Consider the following 20,358-nt stretch of genomic DNA (forward strand, 5'->3'; position numbering starts at 1 on the left):
TGCCAACTCTCTTCGGTTGGTCATTCTTCTCTTTCAGGAGTCCCATTGCCAATTCCATGGACTCTGCAAAAAAACTATGGAACTGAAAATCTCAGCAAAAAATAAATAAATAAATAAATAAATAAATAAATAAATAAATAAAGTTTCTTGCATAGACAGCAACTGTCGTGCTTTTTCATGATTGACAATGGAAATGTTAAGATTAAAGTTATAGACAATATACATTATCCCTTTTTTTGCTTGTTTTTTTTAATGGCCATACCCATGGCATTTGGAAGTTCCTGTGCCAGGGATTGAATCCCAGCCACAGCAACACCAGGTCCTTAACCCAGTGCTCTGGGCCAGGGATCGGACCTGTGCCTCTGTAGTGACCCTGAACCCGCGGCAGCACAGCGGGAATTCCACGTTCCTCTTAAGTTGCAGTTGCGTGTCACTCAGGCCATTTCAATGAGGCAGGTGACTGAGCACTGAGCGCGGGATCCTGCGTGTCACGCAGGCCATTTCAGTGAGGCAGGTGACTGAGCACTGAGCGCGGGATCAGAAAGACTTAGTTGAAATCTGGATCCTTCCAGGTGCTGTCAGATCGTGGGTAGTCGTGGCGTTGTGATAGTAACACCCAGGGAGCAGGGAGCAGGCTCTGGGCCCACGTGTTCACTGCTCCGTTTCTCCGCCGATCGGTTGGCATGTAGGTTGTAGAACCGTTGTCTCCAATGAGAAGTGAGACGTTTTTGAAAGTGCTGTGAGGTCCTTTGTTTTGTGCCTTATTTCGTGTGGAGGAACTGCCATTCACGAGTGTTCTCTCTTTTTCTACCTTCTGTATTCTTCCCCCGATACCAGTTGCTGAGCCTGCTCGTTCATCGTTTCATCCGTATTTACTGAAGACCGTCTTTAAGAGGGGAACGTGTTTAGCACAGATGTGGCTTAGGACGAAATGGAAAGCAAGTTGGAGATGATTTATAGCTAGGAATTTATGGTGCAGTTTTATCACATAATGTTAAGTCTGTGTTTTTGCGTTTTCTTTGTCTTTCTGTCTCACTGAAAACTTGTCAAGAGGGGCAGAGACCTGGAGCCAGGCACAGTCTCTGAAAAGAGGTGACCCATCTCTCTCGTCTGAGCTTAGTCTCTCTGTCCTCAAAGTGGCTTTGCAAGGCACCCCGGAATGAGCAGATTCCCGGAGCATCTTAAAGATCAGGAGTCTGACCCCTGGGGTGCCAGGCAGCCTCTGGTGGGCATGCTCTTGTTTGTGGGAGAGGCTGTACCCGCGTGGCTGTGCGCCGGGTGGCTCTCCAGCAGGGCTCAGCCTGTGGGGCTGGGCCCTCACTCCTCCCCTCAGTGGACGGGCCAGTACCACGGCTCATACCGTTTAGTACGTGTGTGGATGTGGCACCTGCAGGCCTGTGCAAGGTGCTCGCACACGCTTTCTGGGAAGATCTGTTTCATGCCCACCTTAGACTCCAGCTGCCCCTCTGGTGATGATATCCCCATCCCCCCCCGCCGCCCCCAATTTTGCTCCCTTTTTGGAAGGACTGTTGGAGAAGAACAGAAGTAAATCTATTTTGAGGAAATTAATTTTTTTCTCTGAAATGTTACTGCTTTGGAGTAGGGGGAGGGTGTCTTGCGGGTTCGGCAGGGGGTGTGCCGGGGTGCCGTCTGCAGGTCCGGGGGCGGGGAGGGGGCGCCCACACTCTCCTGACCTCTCCCTTGTCCCTCAGCTGCAGACAGCAAAGTCCTGACGTGCGCCGCGGTGTGGAGGATGCCTGCGGAGCTGGAGCCCGGCGGCCACGAGTCCCCTGAGGACGCAGCCAGCCCTGCGCACGCCCTGGAGCTGCTCTGCCACCTGGACCACCCGGCCCGCGGCAGCACCGCCTGGTAGGTCCCGCCCTGCGCACCCGGGCAGGCCTGGAGGCCGGGTCCACCCTGCAGAGGCCTGGCCGGTCTTTGCAGAAGGTGGCGTGAGGCGCCCGCCTCCTCTTTGCAACGCCTGTCCTTTTCCCGACGAGACACGTGGGCAGAGACCCCCCTGCACACAAGCCAGGAGAAGCCGCATCGGCGCCTTTCTTTCTAGAGTTGGTCTTGCTGGCACCTGCCCGCGGGGTAGCGGTCAGGCACGCGCAGCTCTTAGGCCCGTTGTCTGTTAGGTCAGGCGCACGCTTCACTCAGCAGCCCTGGGCATCAGTAACTTCTGCGTTGCTTCAGGTTGAAGGCTTAAAATTTCCTTTTCTGTGGACCAGGTGTGGACACCCGGGTGCAGGTTTTGCTATGTCCCAGGCCCTCGGAGGCCTCGTCCTGCATTCGTTTCCCCCAAATGTCCCGTGCGGTCTCAGGACGCCGACGCGCCACTGCCACCCTTAGGGCTCCCTGGCCCATGGTCGCCCGTGTGCCCCCGCGGTGACTCATGGACTCTCCTTGGGATCCCCTGCGCAGCTGTCTGGGCACTGAAGCCGCGGCCCCCTCAGGAAGCCGTGCTTTCCAGGAGGGCCCGTGGGAGCGTACCCTTGTTATGGGTGTTTATGGTTGCCGTGGTTGCAGTTGTTTTGCTCAGTAATGCAGCGACACGCCTGTGTGTGTGTGTGTGTGCGCGCGCGTGCGTGCACACTTGCCCGAGAGCGCCACCCCCTCTGTGTGGTCCTTCCTCAGTCACTCTGCCAATTAAACACGTTAATCAGCAGACATTCAGCGCCCGCCGCCCATGCCTGCCCGGCTCTGGGGACCTGGGGTGAAGAGTCGGGGGACCCGGCCTCAAGTCACGGTGTCTTGGGGAGACCTTGGTGTAAATGTGTAACCGAGGCAGGGCAGGTGGGGACCACGTGGAGCTGCTGTGACCCACTCTCCTTGGGCCCCTGAGAAGAGAGTCTTACTGTTTACTAGAGGAGGTGACAAGGGAACCGAGACTGATCCGTGTCCCCATGTCAGCTGTGTCTGGAGGCAGGGGGTGCAGAGTCCCGGCTGGGGACCTGGGATGCCCTTGTCTATCAGCCTTCGGGGTGTGGGGTGTTAGCAAGCGCCAGGTTGTGCTCGTCTCAGATCCCCGAGGAGCCCAGCCGCCGGCCACCTGCGGAGAAGGGGTGTGGGGCTTGTCCTGCCCTCGAGGAACTGCCTGCCCAGTGCAGAGCAGCCCTGCCGCCCACACAGGGCTGTTTGGAGCCCACATCTCACTCAGACAGCAGCCCTGCTTCCCCAGCAAACATTTGCATGTGTGCATGTGTGTGTGAGAGCCTTGCACTTGTCTTTGCACGTGTGTGAGTGTGAGAGCCTGTGCACGTGTGTGCATGTCTTTACGTGTGTGTGTATGCGCGCGCGTGTGTGTGTATCCCAGGAAGCACCCTGGCACTGGGGCAGTGACACAGCGCGGGCTGCGGTTTCCAGGCAGTTGGCAGGTGTAGGAGGCGTCCCTACCTTTGGGGGGCGCTGAGCGGGGTGAGCTCAGAGGGAACGTGCCTCCTGCTCCCCATCAGGCAGGTCACCAGTTGGAGGAGCAGGCTGTGCAAGCCGCCAAGGCCGTGCCTGCCCCTGGGGTGGTGGCAGGAGATGCAGATCGCAAAACAGCTGCGCCCTCACTTTTGAAGGGAAACGTGTCAGGAGGTCATCGTTGGTATTTAATTACTTGGTATTATTCCCCATCCTCCTCAGATTTGCCTTGGAGTGCTGGTATTCAGAATTTGCGGCCTTCGTTCAAAGTATTTCTTTTTTTTCCTTTTCTTTTCTCTTTTCTTTTCTTTTCTCTCTTTTGTCCTTTTAGGGCACACTGGTGGCATATGGAGGTTCCCAGGCCAGGGGTTGAATTGGAGCTGCAGCTGCCAGCCTACACCACAGCCACAGCAACGCCAGATCCAAGCCGAGTCTGCGACCTATACCACAGTTCAGGGCAACGCCGGATCCGTAACCTACTGAGTGAGGCCAGGGATTGAACCTGCGTCCTCATGGATGCTCGACAGTTTTGTTTCCGCTGCGCCAGGATGGGAACTCCTCGAGTTCTTTTGTTATCCGCGGTGTGCCGGTGTGTCCTTGGCCTTTTCACTTGGGGATGCGGGTGCAGGTGTAGGAACGGCACGGAGACCCCGTGTGCCCTGCCCGACTCCCCCACGGGGACCTTGTGTAACTGCCATGTGGGGTCAGTTCCAGGAACGAGGCATCAAGACAACCTGGGCCCCCGCTCACAGCACGTTCCACACGCACACGTGAGTGCACACTGAGCCCCATGCTGTCTCATCAGGCATGTCTGTCTCTGTAGCCACCGCCACCGTCGGGACACAGAGCCAGGATCGCTGGTGCCACCTTTTTATGCCACCACCCTCCCACGCCCCTCTTAACCCCTGGCAGCCGCGAGCCTGTGCCCTACGCAGTACACCTGTCTCTCCAAGAGCTTCTGCAGGTGGGATCACACACTGCCTGCATCTGCCGGCAGCTCGTGCTCTCAGGCCCTCCCTGGGGCTCCTCCTTGTTGTCGCTCCTTCCTTCTCCCTGAGCGGGACTCCAGGGGGGTGGGCAGGGTCTGTGGGTGCCTCGCCCGTGGAGCACATCTGGGCCCCAGCTTTGGCTGCTGTGAGTGACGATGCTCCGAGTCTCACTGTCTCGTCTGGGTTTTCTGTCTCCGCGCTGAGGGCCCGGGGGCAGTCGCTGGGCCTGCGGCGTGGTGTTTAATTTTTTTGGAAACAGCTGTGTCCTGCTCCAGAGGCGCCGCTCCAGCGTGTGTGGGGGTCCAGCCTCTGCATCCTCACTGGCGCTGGGAGCTGTCGTGTCTAAGCTTCATCATTAGGGAAGTAAAGTTAATGGAAATTGAAGTTTGCCAAATCCGTGGGGGTGAGGGACGCTATTTGTGGTCAAACACGAGAGAAACGGTGGTTTTTTGTTTGCTCACTTTTCTTTATTATTTTGCGGCGAGCATTTCCGGAAGAGGGGCTCCTGGGCACGCCGAGCATCCACCGCTGCTGGCTATGAGGGGGTGCCCAGGACCGCAGTATAGCCCCAACGCCCAGCATTGTCGCTGTGCCCACAGGCAGAGGCGCGGGTTCCCATCCCAGGGCCGTTCCGCTTCCTGTTCTGGAGCAGCCTGGCTGTGGTGTGACGGTCCCCACGCCTCCGTCTCCGCCAGCAGGGCCAGGCGGCGCTCGCGAGGTCTCTAGTCCTCACCTGTCCTGAGGTGGCCGTAGGGTCACTGGCAAGTCCCCCGTTTCTCTAGATCAAGTCCCTGTTTCTGGAAAGGTGATGACACTTGGGCTGACGGCTCTGGCTCCGGGCAGGATCTCTGGACATGTGGTCCTTCCAGGGTCTGAGAAGCCGTGAAGGGGCTGACTCCCGGTCTGCCTGTGGCACGCGGGTCCCAACTTGGCCTCAAGGGGGCTGCCTGTGACCTGCAGCGCTCAGCTCCTCTGGCTCTGTGTCACCTCTTCAGAGAGGTCCTTCTTAACCCTTCTCTCGGAATTGCGCCTGCTCCACCCCCACTCACGCCTTTCTGCCCTTTTGCCCAGTTTCACCTTCGTCACGGCGTCACCACCGCCTGACGTGGCACTGCCTGCTCCTCTGCCTTCTCTGTGGACTGAGCCGGGCAGGGCCAGGCCCACTGCGGGCCGTGTACTGAGCACCAAGGACAGCGCCCGGCAGCCTCCGCACCCCGAGAAACGTTTCCGAAATCAGCACCGAGGACAGCGCCCCGGCGCAGGTCCTCAGGGCCTCACTCTGTGGTTGATGAGAAGAGAGTGGCTGCTGAGTCAGGACTGTCACCCGGGCTCTGGGTTCCCGCAGTGACCCTGACCAGCAGGACCGCTGCAGGCTGGACCATAGAGAGGACGAGACGCGCTCTGCGGGGAGTCACTGGGTTTTGGAGCTGGGTGGTCCGACCCCAGAACCAGCCCCCGCCGGCCGAATGATCGCCACACCATTTAGATGTGGTGTCAGTTGCTGGGGAGAGAAACACGTCTTCCTGAGCATGAGGTTGGAGTGTTCACGCATCTTCCTGCTGGTCCTGCCTGGATGCCCAGGGTAGAGGGTTCTGCCTGTGAGAGGAGCTCCTGGTTTTGCAGATGTTAGGGTCACTGTCTCTCGAGTCACTGGGGAGCCTGATGGGTGATGGGTTTTATCAGCATACACGGCGTCTGCATCAGGGGTGGGCAGTGTGAGTGGGGCTGCAAGCCCCCCAATTCTCCAGGGCCCCCTGGCACTGCACCCCCGTCCCTGTTTACACCCGTCTCTTTTGGAGCCTGATGCGGGGGGAGGGCTCGGATGTGGCAGGTGAAAACAGGAAGGAGGGAACCATTCTCTGGCGCCAGCTCCCTGTGAGGGTGGGGACCGCGTCACCATCACGATTGGCCCAGGGGCTGATTAGCCGCCACGGGTGACTTCCTGGCTCTCCATCGCCTTCTGATGATGAAGAGGCTCTCCAGCCGCTAAAGAGTTACGCGCCTCTGCTGCTGGGGGTTGCTCCCCGCTGGAGAGTCAGAGCAAAGCCAGTAGAGTGGAAACCGCGGGCCGTGTCCCAGCCTGCGTGTCGGGAGCAGCCAGGCAAGTGGCAGTGTTTCTTGGATGGTGAGAAACTCCTTAAAGGAAAAGTTACTAAAATCAGGAACTGGCAGCTTTGGAGGGTGAAGCAAAATTCATGACGGTTGGCTGCAGCCCCCTCCCCACTCACCTGCCCCCGCAGAGTGTGGAGTTGGAGACCCCCCCACCCCCAGGCCTAGTCTTTCTCTACTGCTCCTCCAGATGCCTGTGTCCACACTGGCCGCTGACCTCTGCTTTCTGAGCCAGCTTTGGGGGAAGATGCTTCTTTCACGCAGGTGGAGGTAAACATGGCACCGGAGGCCAGGCAGGCTGAGGGGCTGGAGGTTCCTGAGAGGGGGTGTCCAGTGTCCTTTATAATTAGAAGAAGGAAAGGGCCTGAATATTGGGGTTGGACTTGGGGAGGAAGCACAAGCAAGGAAACTTGTGTGGGCCCCCAAATCCTTGAGGTGGTTTGGCCAGAATCAAGGATTTGATCTTGTTTGTAATCGTGTTTCTTCTTTTTAGTTCAGAGAGTAGAATGATGTGAACTGGCTCGGGTGAATGTTGCCGAGTAAATTCAGAGTTATCCCTGATGTCTTGTAAGAGGTGTCTCTGAGGATAAGTAAGAAGAGATGTTTGAAGTTTTCAGAGGTCCTGTGCTGTGATGCTGCTGCCCGTGGCGGCGGAAGGCTCCCCGTGCTTCTGACCGTGTCCTCGTGGGAGGTTCGTCAGGTGTCATAAGATCCACGTTGCCGCTTTCTGGCTTCGCCCTTGCACTTGGGTGTAAGAGTTTTCAACTGGAGCCCAGGAGTTGCTTCCCTGGTTGCTGGCCCACCATGGAAATCAGCCGCTGGCTTTGAGAGCAGCCTGGACGATGCCCGGCAGCCCGGTTTTGTGTAGGGAGAAAACAGCCTGTGGTTTCACAGGACAAATGAAGGCGCTGCCCTCCCTCACTTCGGCTGAAGTCTCCATCTGCAGGCGGAGGGTGCCCTGGCCCTTGTGAGGGTGACTGAGGCTGCGCGCTAGGAAGCAGGTGGGGACAGAGTCGCAGACGGCAGCTCGGGGACGCGGCTCGTCTGGGAGTCAGGGTACGAACACTGAATGCACGGTGCAGAGAGTGTAAGTCATCAGTCACGGATAAACTCATAGCCTTTCTGAGACTGTAGTTCAAGTTTCCATTAAATAATAGGGTTCAGAGTGTGTTTCTGCTGGTCATCCCCCGATCCCAAAGGGTCTTTCCTGGAATGTGCTGGACAGACATCCCGCTGCGTCCAGCGGGACAGCTTAGAGGGGATTTTTTTGAAGTTCTGTTTGTTAAGCTTGAGATTTAAATAATCTGATTTAAGCCTGAAGGACCACTCACTCTGCCTGTGAGAATTTTCAGCTGTGGTCTCTTGTTCTCCTGCTATCTGAGGAGAGGGTGTGGGAGGAGAGCGGGGAGAAGGGCCAGCCAGGCTGCTGGTGGGAATTCGGATGGTGTCTTGGGTCTGGACGGTTAGCGCCTGACTCTGAGCTAGCTCTGGACTTGCTGGGAAGACCAGGAGCAGCAGCCTTGCACTTGGTGGACTTGCCGTCAGGCTGGCATGGTGCCCCCCCTGCCGGGCACTGGCCCCTCTCTCGGTCTCGAGAGTCTGCAGTGAGCAGCAGCCGTGGCCTGGGCTAGGACGGCCTCGGAGCAGAGGCCTGGGGACTTGGACTTCAAGGCTGGAGAGAGTCCCTGGCTCCCCCTGGGGCAGGACAAGACAGGCGCCTCGCCCAGGAAGGCGGGGGCAGCTGTGTCCATCGGCCCCCACGTTCCCCCGCGTCGGACAGAGCGCCCAAGGGAAGCCTTTGTGGAGGGTGGTGTCTTTCTGCCCACACAATTTGCGTGGCTGAATTTTAGTGTGAGTGTGTATTTGTGCTGAGCTGTGCAGGTGGGTGATGGAGCTGTAAGTCTGTGCAGGTGAGAGACGTCAGAATAAACACAGACTTTTGAGAACTGAGTCCCTCAGTGCCCAGAGTTACAGACTCGCCGGTCAGAAGGGGCGCGGGCAGTCCTCAGGCGTGATGGTCACTACAAGCGCTCGTGCGTCTCAGCCACGAGGAAGCCGTGCATCCGCAGGTTTGATCAAAGCGTGCTTCTTGGCTTAATAGTGGACCTCTTAAAGTGCTCTTTTTAAAACATCCTTATGGCATTTGTGAAAAGCTGTCTTGTGTTCTGCTGTGAATTTTTGAGCAGGAATTTCGAAATGAGCCAGATGGCCAAATCTGTGTATTTTAAGAGAGAGATGTCTAAACTGGGGAAATAATTTATTACATTCTTTTTGTAAAGGGTGTTCAAAATTTGACGGGTGAACACTCATTTCGTCACCAGTGTCTTGATGGGTAGGCCTCTTTCTTGAGGTTTTCCCTTTACAGTAAAGTAACCAGTGTGAAGAGTCGGGGAGGCATCGGGACAGGTCTCAGCCCCACCCCGGTGTGCTGATCTGGTTCCCACCGTGTGGCCGCTGCCTCCCGTGTCCTGTTCTCTGATTTCCATCCCCTTGGTGGGCGGTTGTGCCCTGACAGCTGCCTTTCTGGCCCCCGCCCCCCACCTCAGGGGCTGCGGGGGAGAGGCAGGGTATGTGTGCAAGTGACTTGAGTAAAGTACACTTTCCATTGAGTCGTTTTAAGAGTTGCACGTGCCCTTTGAGCGTCCTCAGCCCAGGCGCCAAAATCCAGAGTGTGACTCGTGCTCTTCGGACTCGCTCGTCTGGAGCAGGGTGTGTGTTCTGTTTGATCCGCGTGAGACCCGCCAAGTCCGAACCATCAATCCTGCTGTTACTGTCCTCTTCACTGCCTCAGAGGAGTTTAGGGTTTCCATCGGGTTTATTTACAGAAACAGCCCTTTCCCTGTGTCTCTCTCGGTGATTATGGAGGCTCCGGTGTACATGTATGAGGTTTGGGCCACTGTTCGCGACTTAATATAAATCTAACGTCCGCTCGCATTTGCTGGGAGAGTGCGAAAAAGCAGAAACACGAGTGCTTTTTATGAACAAAGGAATAAACTTGTGAGTTTGGAGTAGCGAGTGTGGCAGAAATTCTGGGTTGTTTTGTTATGTTTATGGCACTGGTTTCCTGGCGATGAACCGTGAGGAAATAGAATTTCCCTGTTTATTGCTCTGTGCACACCCCACTTACTCCAAATGCTCGTGATCGCAGAGGCTGCTCCCGATAAACCCGGCACGCTTGTTTTCCGCTATGTCGCCCGTGGGTGGTAATAAATAGAAGCCGTTCTTGGCGGCTGGGCCCCGCCGTCACAGGCGCCTCTTTTGCGGACGGTAGTTCTGTGTGCAGCTGAGGGACACTTTCTCGAGGAGGGTCCTGTGGCTGCGTTGACCGTCCCGGGGGATCCCCCTGGAGAAGACCAGAGATGGGGCTTTGTCGAAGCATCTCCCTGAGCACAGGGTCTGGGACAAGAGGCAGATCTGGGGAAGCTGTGGAGTCACGTGACTGCGCCACCACCTTCCTGTTAAGTAGAAATTACGATGACATCACACGTTCCAGCGGACGTGCAGTCGGCCCCGAAGCCACGTGTCACCTGTCGTTTCCTCCACGGGGTGGAGTCTCGGACTTTCCCGGGGTTTAAACATTTTTAGTGAGCCAGTGTTAAATTAGGGCATAAAATAAAACAGCTTCGAGCAAGACTGAGTGAAGGCGAGGGCTGGGCTCTCGTGTGTGTTGTGCAGGGGGAGGTCCTGGCGCCGCCGGTGGGGCTCTTGTGCAGACGTGGCGGGGGGTGCATGTACCTGCTCTGCCAGCCCGCGTGGGGACCAGGGGGCACAGAGTGGCTCCAGCGGTGTTGCCGACTACGTGTCATGAAGGGACTCCGGAAAAGAGCACCGGCCTGGGGTCATGGCCGGGGGGCCACACGCGCCCGGTGACGTGAGTGCGCTCGGGTCAGCAGGCAGCACCGGGCGAGCCAAGTGCTCCACGTGCTCCCGAAAGAGGCCAGAGGAGGGCGAAGGCCTGCAGAGGAAATGCCGGCCTCTCCGCTTCCAGGAACCAAGGAGACGAGTGGAGGGTCCGAGGCAGGATTCTCCACGTTCCTCTCGACAGAATCGGGGTAATTATACCCCATGACCCCCACCTGCACTCGCACACACGTACCTGTGTAATGGAATAGAAGGTTCAAGAAATACCGTTTACCCCCAGACACGCTGTGAGTGGTGTTCTGCCCACCCCGTCCCAGGCTCCCCGAGGTCACCTCATGGCCCCTTGGTGAACCGCAGCCATCTGCTTGAGATGCTCAGCATAATTCACAAAATCAGCCGTCAAAACTTAGAAAAACCCCACATTATGACACAAATGAACCTCTCTGTGAAACAGAAGCAGCCTCAGACAGAGAACAGACTTGCGGTGGCCAAGGGGGATGGGGGACTGGGCGTTTGGGGTCAGCAGATGCAAACAGTTATATATCGTTTATCACAGAAAGTCCCGCTGTGCAGTGCAGGGGACTCTAGACTCTGTTCAGAAGAGGAAGAAGAGGAAAAGAAGATGTATGTATAAATGTCTGGTCACTGTGCTGGACTGCAGAAGCTAACACAGCATTACAAATGAATTATATTTCAAGAAGAAGAATTAAAGAAATAAAAAACCGGAGTTCCCGTCGTGGCGCAGTGGTTAACGAATCTGACTAGAAACTCTGAGGTTGCGGGTTCAATCCCTGCCCTTGCTCAGTGGGTTAACGATCCGGCGTTGCCGTGAGCTGTGGTGTAGGTTGCAGACGCGGCTCGGATCCCGCGTTGCTGTGGCTCTGGCGTAGGCCGGTGGCTACAGCTCCGATTGGACCCCTAGCCTGGGAACCTCCATATGCCGCGGGAGCAGCCCAAGAAATAGCAAAAAGACAAAAAAAAAAAAAAAAAAAAAAGAAATAAAAAACCCACATTAGATGGAACATTTTCTAAAACCGAATTTGCTATTTACTGTTTTCCAGTCGAGGCTCCTGCGCACCTGGTCTCGAGGTGAGGCCAGGCCTCGCCGGCTCAGCGCGTGTCGTGCTGGGTCCTGCCGTGGCCAGGGTGCCGTTTCCAGCTCGAGTTGCCGTGTCTGTTTCCTTCCTCCCCGCTCGGCTCTCATAGCCCCGCCGCCCTTTGCTCTCAGGGTCCCCACTTTTGTGCTCCCGTCCACCCCGACGTCGCCGACCAGGAGCGTCAGCCGAGGCAGGTGCCGCAGGCGATGACGAGGCCCGGCTGGAGCCGCGCGCATTTGGAAGGTAAAACAGGCGTGAAGCCTAAAAGCTTTTCTCATTGTTCTCCTTTTAGGGTTTTCGCAACCCTCACGCACCAGTGCGGAGCGAGGGGTACGTTAAACCGGTCTCGTTTTGTTCCGTGCGGTGCCTCACTCCTGCCGGAAACCCTGGGGGTCCCTGAGCAGCTGTGCATTAAGTACCACGCGCCCCAGACGCTGCTGCCGGTCCCTGTCCAGGACTTTTGCTACGTTGGGTCTACCCTCCAGAAGCCTTCAGTGTGGCGGGAAACCGACGTCAGATGTCCATGCCCCAGAGATGGCGTTGGGGGCTAGTGCGCCCTTGGACGTGGTCTTTGAGGGAGACGGGCAGGGTCCTGAGCCGGGAGCCTGGCTGCATGTCAGCGGGTCCGTCGTGGCAGCCGACAGGCCAGCCCTTTTCCTGTGATGTCAGAGACCCGGGAACCCCTGGCTTTCTGCAGTGTCGGCCGAAGACGCCTGTATCCGTGCGATGACTCTCAGACCGACGGTCACAGTGTCGGGCAGTGTCCGTCACGTCACAGCATTCACGGCGTGGCCTGGCCGGCAGCTGCTCCCACCCCGGCGTGTGTGTGTGTGTGTGTGTGTGTGTGTGTGTGTGTGTGTGTGTGCGTGTGTGCGTGTGCGCGCGCGCATGCGTGTACGTGCAGGCGCCGTGCAGGAGTCACAGGCGGGATGTGCTGAGGAGCTTGGAGACCAGTCCAGGTTCCCTGCTCCTGATAGCGAGTGTCAGGAGCTGCAGTTCTGTCTCTGAGACTCGGGTGTTGAAAGCCTCATCTCCAGGGTGGGGTGTTAGGTGGGGCCTTTGCGAGATAATCAGATCATGGGCTGGGGCTCTTGGGATGCGGGTAGGGCCCTTAGGAGAGAAACTTGGAGCTTCCCCTGCTCTGACCCCTGTGAGGATGTAGCCAGAAGGTGGCTGCCTGCAGGCCGTGTGGAGGGGCCTGACCAGAACCCCGCCAGAACCCCGCCACGCTGGCAGCCCACCTCGGATTTCTAACCTCCGGGGCTCTGAGAGACCAGCCTCTCTGAGCTCAGCCCTGGCCTGTGGTCTGGGACGGGACAGGCCATGTCCCACACAGGCACGTGCTTGTCCTCTTCCAGGACAGGGCTGGGGTGACCGTTGTCCACTCTCTCTCCCCGTTTCGCGTCTCTCCTTGGCCTCCACTGGCAGCGGTCTGAACTGTTCCTAAGTGTAGCTGTGAACCAGGAGAAGACCCATCAGCTTGCTCCCAAAAAGTGTCTTCAAAATTGGAATTTCCAGGTGGTTATCTTAGGATAACCGGAGCAGCAGATTTCAGAACTGGTTCCTTGGCATCCCCGCGGTGTTTTATTTTAGTGGCTTGAAATCGGGCCGTTTTCGTTGCTGTCATTGGAAAAGGTACAGTCCGCTCTCCTCTGCTCTAGGAGGGTGCACGCGGGGTCAGAGGGCTGTGAACTTTTGTGTTTCCTACACTAGACGAGACGGACACTGTGCTTGGCCTTTCGTTAATGTCGGGGTGGCAGTGGTAACGGCTCCCTGGCAGTCCTGGCGGTCAGCACCGTGGCCCGTCTGAAAGACGTCGCGGGGGTCTTAGCGCGTCTCCAGTCCCTCCCTCGAAGCGAGGCAGCTGTCCTCTCTACGCACTGGCGAGTTTCACCCGGGAAGACAGCCCCCCTCGTCTCCGTCTGTTCACGCTTTCGTCCCAGAGATGATGTGATGTCCGCCTTTCGTTGCTTATTGGGGTACACACTGTGTCGCTTAGGATGGTGTGGGCTGCAGATGACAGGAAACGTGGCTCACGTTGGCTGAAACAGCGGGACATTGGGTCTCAGCCCTGCTTGGGACCTCGGGGCTGTGGGGCCCCGACTCTGCGCTGCTCTCAGGAGGTGGCCGCAGGTGTGGGCGTCCCCTGCGCCTCAGACCCAGCCCCCAGTGGGCCCCTCCACGTCTCAGCGGCCAGAATCGGGCCCTGGGAGGTCCGTGGGCAGTGTCTCGGTCGGCGCAGGCTGCTGGGGCTTCAACAACAAATGGTGACATCTCCCAGTTCTAGGGGCTTCAGGTCTGAGGTCAGGGTGCGAGCAGGTCAGGCACTGGAGGGGCCCCTTCCCCTGACTTGGGGACAGCCGCCTTCCCCCCGTGTCCCCGTGGCAGCAAGAGAGAGGCAGACGTATAAAAGCAGAGACAGGGACATAGGGGGACAGAGACCTTCAGAGACACACAGGGAGACAGCTCGGAACCCGTCCATCACCGAAAGGGCGCTGATCCCGTCACGGGCCCCACCCTCCTGGCCTCCCTGAAGCCCGCTCACTCCCTGAGCCCCGCCCCAGCACAGGAGATCCGGGGGGGACACAGACAGCCAGTCCACAGCGGCGCGGTCGCCCGGCTGACGGTGCCGTCGGAGAAGCGCTGTGACAGCACTGCGGGGGGCGGAGGGCCGTGTGCGAAAGCCCGTCTGTAACCTGTCTGTCTCCTCCCTCAGTGTCGCGTGGGAGCCCGCGGGGGACGGGAAGAGAGTCATCTCGTTGGCCGACAACCACCTCCTGCTGTGGGACCTGCAGGAGAGCTCCAGCCAGGCTCTGGTAAGGCAAAGAGTCCACAGCTTTGGGGCCTTTGTGTTTTTTAATGGGATCTTTCAGCCGAGTTCAGAATGCCCTTCTAGATTCATGTATGTTTAGGATTTTGACAGTGGTTGTAAAAGAATTAGTGAACAGACAAAATCATCAGTCGAAGACCTGAGTGAGCGGCTCTTTGAGGCCAAGGCTGTTCGGGGTTTGTCGTCTGGGCCGTGTGCGAGTGCCGCCAGAACCCCGCAGTTGACAGGGCTCCCCTTTGGCCATAATCTGCCCGAGAGTTAGCAGGTATCCAGAAGTATATTTTCTTCTGTTTCAACTGGATGTCTTTTTAATGAGTGGATTTTCAGTGTATATTTGGTTAAAATCACCTTTTAGGTGAGAGAAGTCATGAAATGGATGCTTTTCTTGGTAGTGAAAATAACGCTTGACTGTGGCCCAGTGGGCTTTCGGCCTGTCTTCCCTTCACTCCCTCGTGTGCACGTCCTGAGGGTTTGGCCGGCAGTCACGGCAGCTCTTCTGTCCCCGTGACTGCTGGAACCCAGACCCACACAGAGGCCACCTTCCCGTCCCGCCGGGCACCCGCGTGTCACCCTGCGAGTTCCGTCACCAGGCGCAGGAGCGGCTCTGTCTGTGGGCTCCTGACCAGGAGTCCTGCTCTTTCCCAGACCCGTTTTAAGGTGTCACACCAGCTTTCTTGGGAACCGCTTTGGCTTTCGAATATTCGTTGCTTTGAATGCTTTGCTTTTCATAGCGTATTCTTCCTATTGGAATATATATTTTCATATTTGATTTCTTAAAATTTCCTCTTATAAAATGTTTGTCATGGAGTTCCCGTCGTGGCGCAGTGGTTAACGAATCCGACTAGGAACCATGAGGTTGCGGGTTTGGTCCCTGCCCTTGCTCAGTGGGTTAACGATCCGGCGTTGCCGTGAGCTGTGGTGTAGGTTGCAGACGCGGCTCGGATCCCGTGTTGCTGTGGCTCTGGCGTAGGCCGGTGGCTACAGCTCCGATTGGACCCCTAGCCTGGGACCCTCCATATGCTGCGGGAGTGGCCCAAGAAATAGCAACAACAACAACAAAAAGACAAAAGACAAAAAAAATAAATAAATAAATAAAATGTTTGTCATGGAGTTCCCATCATGGCTGAGTGGTAATGAACCCAACTAGTATCCGTGAGGATGCTGATTTGATCCCTGGCCTCGCTCAGTGGGTCCTGACCAGCATTGCTGTGAGCTGTGGTGTAGGTCACAGATGCGGCTTGGATCCTGCGTTGCAGTGACTGTGGTGTAGGCCGGCAGCTACGGCTCCAATTAGACCCCTAGCCTGGGAACTTTCATCTGCTGCAGGTGCAGGCCTAAAAAGCAAAAAAAAAAAAAAAAGGGTTTCACATACATTCATAACTTTATTGCATTTATACATCGAAGCGACAACTTTAGGGAGACCCTGAAGGGATTTGAAACAATAAAGCTTTGATGCCGCCCTTACCTGGGGGCCGAGTCCCACCCCTGGTCCAGAGGGGCTTGGGGACGAAGTCTCCTGGACGGATTTCTTCTGCAAACGTGTGTCTCCTCATCGCCCCTTGTTCCTGTGACGCGTGCTCAGCTTTCCCCTCACGGCACCTGCGTGTTAATAAACCCTTTCTTCACCTGCTGGTTGAAGAGACGCGTGAGAAGGGTTGTCGTGTTCACCACGTGGCGCAAAGTCAGACTTCACAGCGTTGGGGTGGCCTGTTCAGGTTCTCAGGCGGCACCATCAGAGAGTGTCACGGCTTCAACGTGAAGTTAAGCTGTTTTCTAGCACGTTAATAATATTTAAGGGAAAAAGAATCACTTTTTAATTTTAAAGTTAAAAAAATAAGGCGCACCTATGTGTCATGGAGCAGAATGCACATCTCACCCAAGCGTTTAGGCTGCAGCAGGTAACTTGAAGCAAACTGCATGGTCCAGGTTGTCCCTGGCCCCCCGCGCGTGCCCGTTGGACACTTGCAGGGCCCCCGCCTTCTGGGGACTTGCTGGGGCATCTGGGCCAGAGCCCGGGGTGTCCCCAGGGGTCCAGCCTGCGTCTCGGGAGATCTTCTTCAGGAGCCCCTGCTTTCCCGGGCAGGTGCAGCCGCCGGGGGCGGGGGTCGCTCAGCCCAGAGGAGGCCAGCCCCCACCCCGGGCAGGAGGCGCCCAGCGGGAAGGCGGCTTTCGGCCCAGCCCGGGCCGTGGCTGGGGTCCGATGGAGCCCACCTCCGACCCCCGGTCATTGCCTTCTCACTGATTTTCCGGCAGGTGATGAATCTGTAACTTCTTTGCAGCAAAGCCCAATGCGTCTTCCGCCCATTTTTCTCTGCTGTCAGCAGTTCTGTCGCTATCACTTTGCGACCATCGGCTGCAGTGTGTCATCCCGAAGCTTCCAATCGATGTCCGCTGTCCTCACACCCGGCTCTTCCTTTTTTTTTTTCTTTTTCATTGTTTGAGGATATTGCCTTCTGTGGTGAATCTAATCTTATGCTCCCTGCATCATTACCTTTTGCAATTAAATCGGAGGCGCCGTGCCATTTATAATCATTAGTGGAGCCCGGGGAGGCCTGGAGGGAGGCCCTGTGGGGTCCTGGCCCGAGGAGGCAGAGGCTGTGCCTCCCCGTGGGGGCTGTGCTCTTTCATCTCTGCTGCGTGACAGTGGCTTTCACTGCCGCCCAAGTGAGCAGCGTCTCGAGGGCAGGGACAGAAGGAGGGCAAGGTGGCCCTGGGGCAGGGCCCTTCCTCCCACCCCTGCCTCCCTGCAGGAGCCTCGGGAAGAGGCCCGGGTGTCACCTCGTGGTGCAGGCCGGCGGGGTTTACACGCGGATCAGGTCCTTGACGGCAGAGAAAGGGCTTCAGGGGCACAGCGTGTCTTCAGGAATCTCTAATCCAGGGTTTAAAACGAGACCCAGCTGCTCAAGCACAGAGGGGAGCGGGCAGTGGGGGGGGCAGTGGAGTGGGGGGCAGTGATGGGGTAGGTAGTGACAGGCTGGGCAGTGACTGGCAGGCAGTGACGCGGTGGGCAGTGCGGTGCGGGGCGGGGGGGACGGACAGTGACGGGGTGGGCTGGGTAGTGACGGTGACCTGCCCACTCTGCCCAGAGCACAGGCCTTGCTGTTTGGGGACAGAGCATGGGGCGGAGGCCGAGCCCCTGGGGACCTGGCACAGAGCCGGACTGGGCCTGTGGGTGCAGTCGGGGCTCCCCACTTCTTGCTGTGGCCCTGCCTTCCCTCGGCCCCCAGGGCTTGGGGTGCAGCCCGAGGCGGGGAGAGGGAGGGGCTGCCGGGTTAGCCTCGGGGCCTGGCAGCCGCCCGGGACTGTCTCCCGCCTAGTCCTGGGCATCACGGGTCGTGCTGACGCCCCAGGACCCGCGTGGTCCTGGCGAGGAAGCAGCTTTCCCTCCTCTGCTCACGTCTCCTCAGCAGCGTCTTTGCAGGGCGGAGGTTTCTCTTTTTCTGGTGGTCGTCGCTGGGGGCAGTTTTATGTTCGCAGCACGTTGGAGGGGATGGTGGGATTCCCGTAACCCCCCTTGTTATCAGCGCCCCCATCAGAAGGGGCATCTCCCGCAGTGGGTGGGCCCACGTTGGGCCGTCACCGTCACACGACGTCCCTCGTTTCATCAGGGCTGACTCCCGACGCTGTCTGTGGCTTTGGATGCAGGCGTAGTGGCACGTGTCACCACTGCACCCCGTGTCCCCACCCGCAGGGGGTCCTCGCCGCCCTCATGCCCTCTGCTCCACCCTCCCTCCCTCCTGCCGAGCCTGTGGCAGCGGCTCATCCGCATGCCGTGTCCACAGTTCCGCCTTTCCTACAGCACGCGGCCCTTCCCGCCTGGCTTCCTGCCCTTAGTCGTGAGCGTGTGAGGCCCATGGCTTTTCACGGCTCGTGGCTTGTTGTGTTTAGTGCTGGGTAATATTCCATTGTCTGCGAGGTTTTTGATTTTGCTGAGGTCCAGTTGATCCGCTTTCCTTTTACGGATTGTGCCTTGGGGTCAGGCACGAGGACTCTGAATAGCCTTGCATCTTGAAGGTTTTCCCTGAGGGTTTTACAGTTTGCATTTTACATTTTGGCCCTTGGGCAGCCCTTCATGAATCAGTCTGTAGAGGGGACAGACCTGCAGGGCCTCATGGTGGCCCGTGGCGCAGGGGCAGGGTCTTCCTGGGTCGCTTGGCCTGAAGCACAGCAGTCACGGTGGGCAAGATTTCTCTCTCCTGCGGCCGCCCTTCCTGGTCCTCAGGCTGGCGGCGAGGGTTCCTGGGCTTGGGTCTGCAGCCACGATGTCCTGGGTTGCCCGCTTGTTCAGCCCCAGGCCTGGGGCACTCGGGACAGGAAATGCAGGCCCTCAGCCCCTGTGCCCTTGTGCCCCAGGCCCCTCCCCTCAGCCTGCTCCTGCCTACCTTTGCTTTGTGTGTAAATCCAGCGGTTTCATCTGCTCGGCGGGGGCTGTAAATAAAGAAAAGCGCCTCCACCTCCCCTCCCGGCTGCAGGTGTCCCGAAGGGCATTTGAAGGTCACGGCCCTCCCCTGGTGTCCTCTTTCCCCCGTCGTGTTCGGGATCTTTAAGAGGACAGGGATTTGGTAACTTGCAAGGGTGCGTATCTTAATATCATATCTTAAGAGCGGGATATGCCTTTTGGTTTTATAAATACTGGAGACAACTGGCATTTTTTAATCTTCCAGGCAGCTCTTGGAAAAAACCATTAGATGCAGAATGGGCTGAATGGAGATATTTATTAGCAAGTGAGTGTTTGCTAAGCTCTCAGAGGACTTCTCTCCATAAGAAAGAGCAAGAGAAAGTTTAGAAACTAAGTGTGTATGAGAAAAAGCAGCTGCTGAAGCTGGGTGCGCGAATGCTGTCAAGGCCACGCGTCTGGGGTGTGACGAGTAGAAATACAGCCTCTGCTTCTTTGCCGTTCGACATCCAGTTGCAGGGTCTGTAGTGCGCAGAGGGTGCCTTTAAGTTTTCGGGTTTTCCTGGAACAGGCTGGGGCAGGCGCGGGCCAGTGGCTCAGGGGACATGGGGCTGGAGCACGCGGGCACATTTGGGAGATGTTGACGGCTGTGAGTTAAGACCCAGTCGCAGCATGACCTTGGGCGAGTCACTTGGCCTGTCCAATCCTCCGTGTCCACATGTGTAAAGTAGGATCAGTGTCCACATCTGGGAGGCGGGGCCACCTAACGGGAGCATCGTGTGAGCACAGCATCCCCGCAGCACCTGGTGCAGGGAGGTGGCCAGTACAGGCCTGATGGATGGAGGGGTGCTGGGGGAGGGGTGGACGGATGATGGCGGGATAGAGGCATGCAAGGAGGGTGCTGGATGGATAGATGGAGGGAGGGAGGGGGTGGCGTGTGGATGTGTAGGCGGACAGAGCAGCTGGCAAACATCATCTCCAAAACTGGATCATGAACGGGGGTTGGGCCACTCAGTGGGTGCCTGGTGAAAGGCAAGTGGTACCAGGGAGAGGAATCAGGTACCAAAAAGCCCTCTGTTCATGTGATACCGAGGTGACCTGTCCCGAGGTTGTTGAGTGAGAAGTAGAGCTCAGACGGGGAGCGTGTGTCCTGATTGTCACAGCACTCCTGGTGCTTCAAGCCTTCCTTGTTCTTTTTTTTTTTTTTTTTGTCTTTTTGTCTTTTTGCCATTTCTTGGGCTGCTCCTGCAGCACATGGAGGTTCCCAGGCTAGGGGTCTAATCAGATCTGTAGCCGCCGGCCTACACCAGAGCCACAGCAACGGGGGATCCGAGCCGCATCTGCAAACTACGCCACAGCTCACGGCAACGCCGGATCCTTAACCCACTGAGCGAGGCCAGGGATTGAACCCACAACCTCACGGTTCCTGGTCGCATTCGTTCACCACTGCGCCACGACGGGAACTCCTGAGCCTTCATTATTCACAAGATCTTCCCTCTCCAGAGACCCCTTCTCCATGCATCGCCTGCATCTTGGCGGCGGGACGGAAATACTTGTCCAGCTCTCATCTGTCTTGGTCAGAGACTTTAAATCTGCCCTCACGGCCTTTCCTGAGTTGAGTCTGGAGCTGAGATCAGACCTGCGTTTGTGGGCATTGGACGTGTCCTT

At 57.4% G+C, this 20,358-nt stretch overlaps 1 protein-coding gene across 8 annotated transcripts in view; it reads left to right on the top strand.

Annotated features, from left to right (window-relative positions):
* EIPR1 (EARP complex and GARP complex interacting protein 1) overlaps window positions 1-20,358 on the top strand; it is an 83,822-nt gene that overhangs the window by 45,217 nt on the left and 18,247 nt on the right. For all 8 annotated transcript variants that reach the window (XM_085015749.1, NM_001244207.1, XM_085015747.1 and 5 more), the window contains 2 exon segments: window positions 1,713-1,869; window positions 14,181-14,280. In XM_085015749.1, coding sequence (XP_084871875.1) covers window positions 1,713-1,869; window positions 14,181-14,280 — 257 coding nt within the window.

The sequence above is a fragment of the Sus scrofa genome, chromosome 3 (assembly GCF_054392235.1).
Source record: "Sus scrofa isolate SSC_HxYL_T2T_F1_AM1 chromosome 3, Sscrofa_HxYL_maternal_Yorkshire_Landrace_v2.0, whole genome shotgun sequence".
Lineage (NCBI taxonomy): Eukaryota > Metazoa > Chordata > Mammalia > Artiodactyla > Suidae > Sus > Sus scrofa.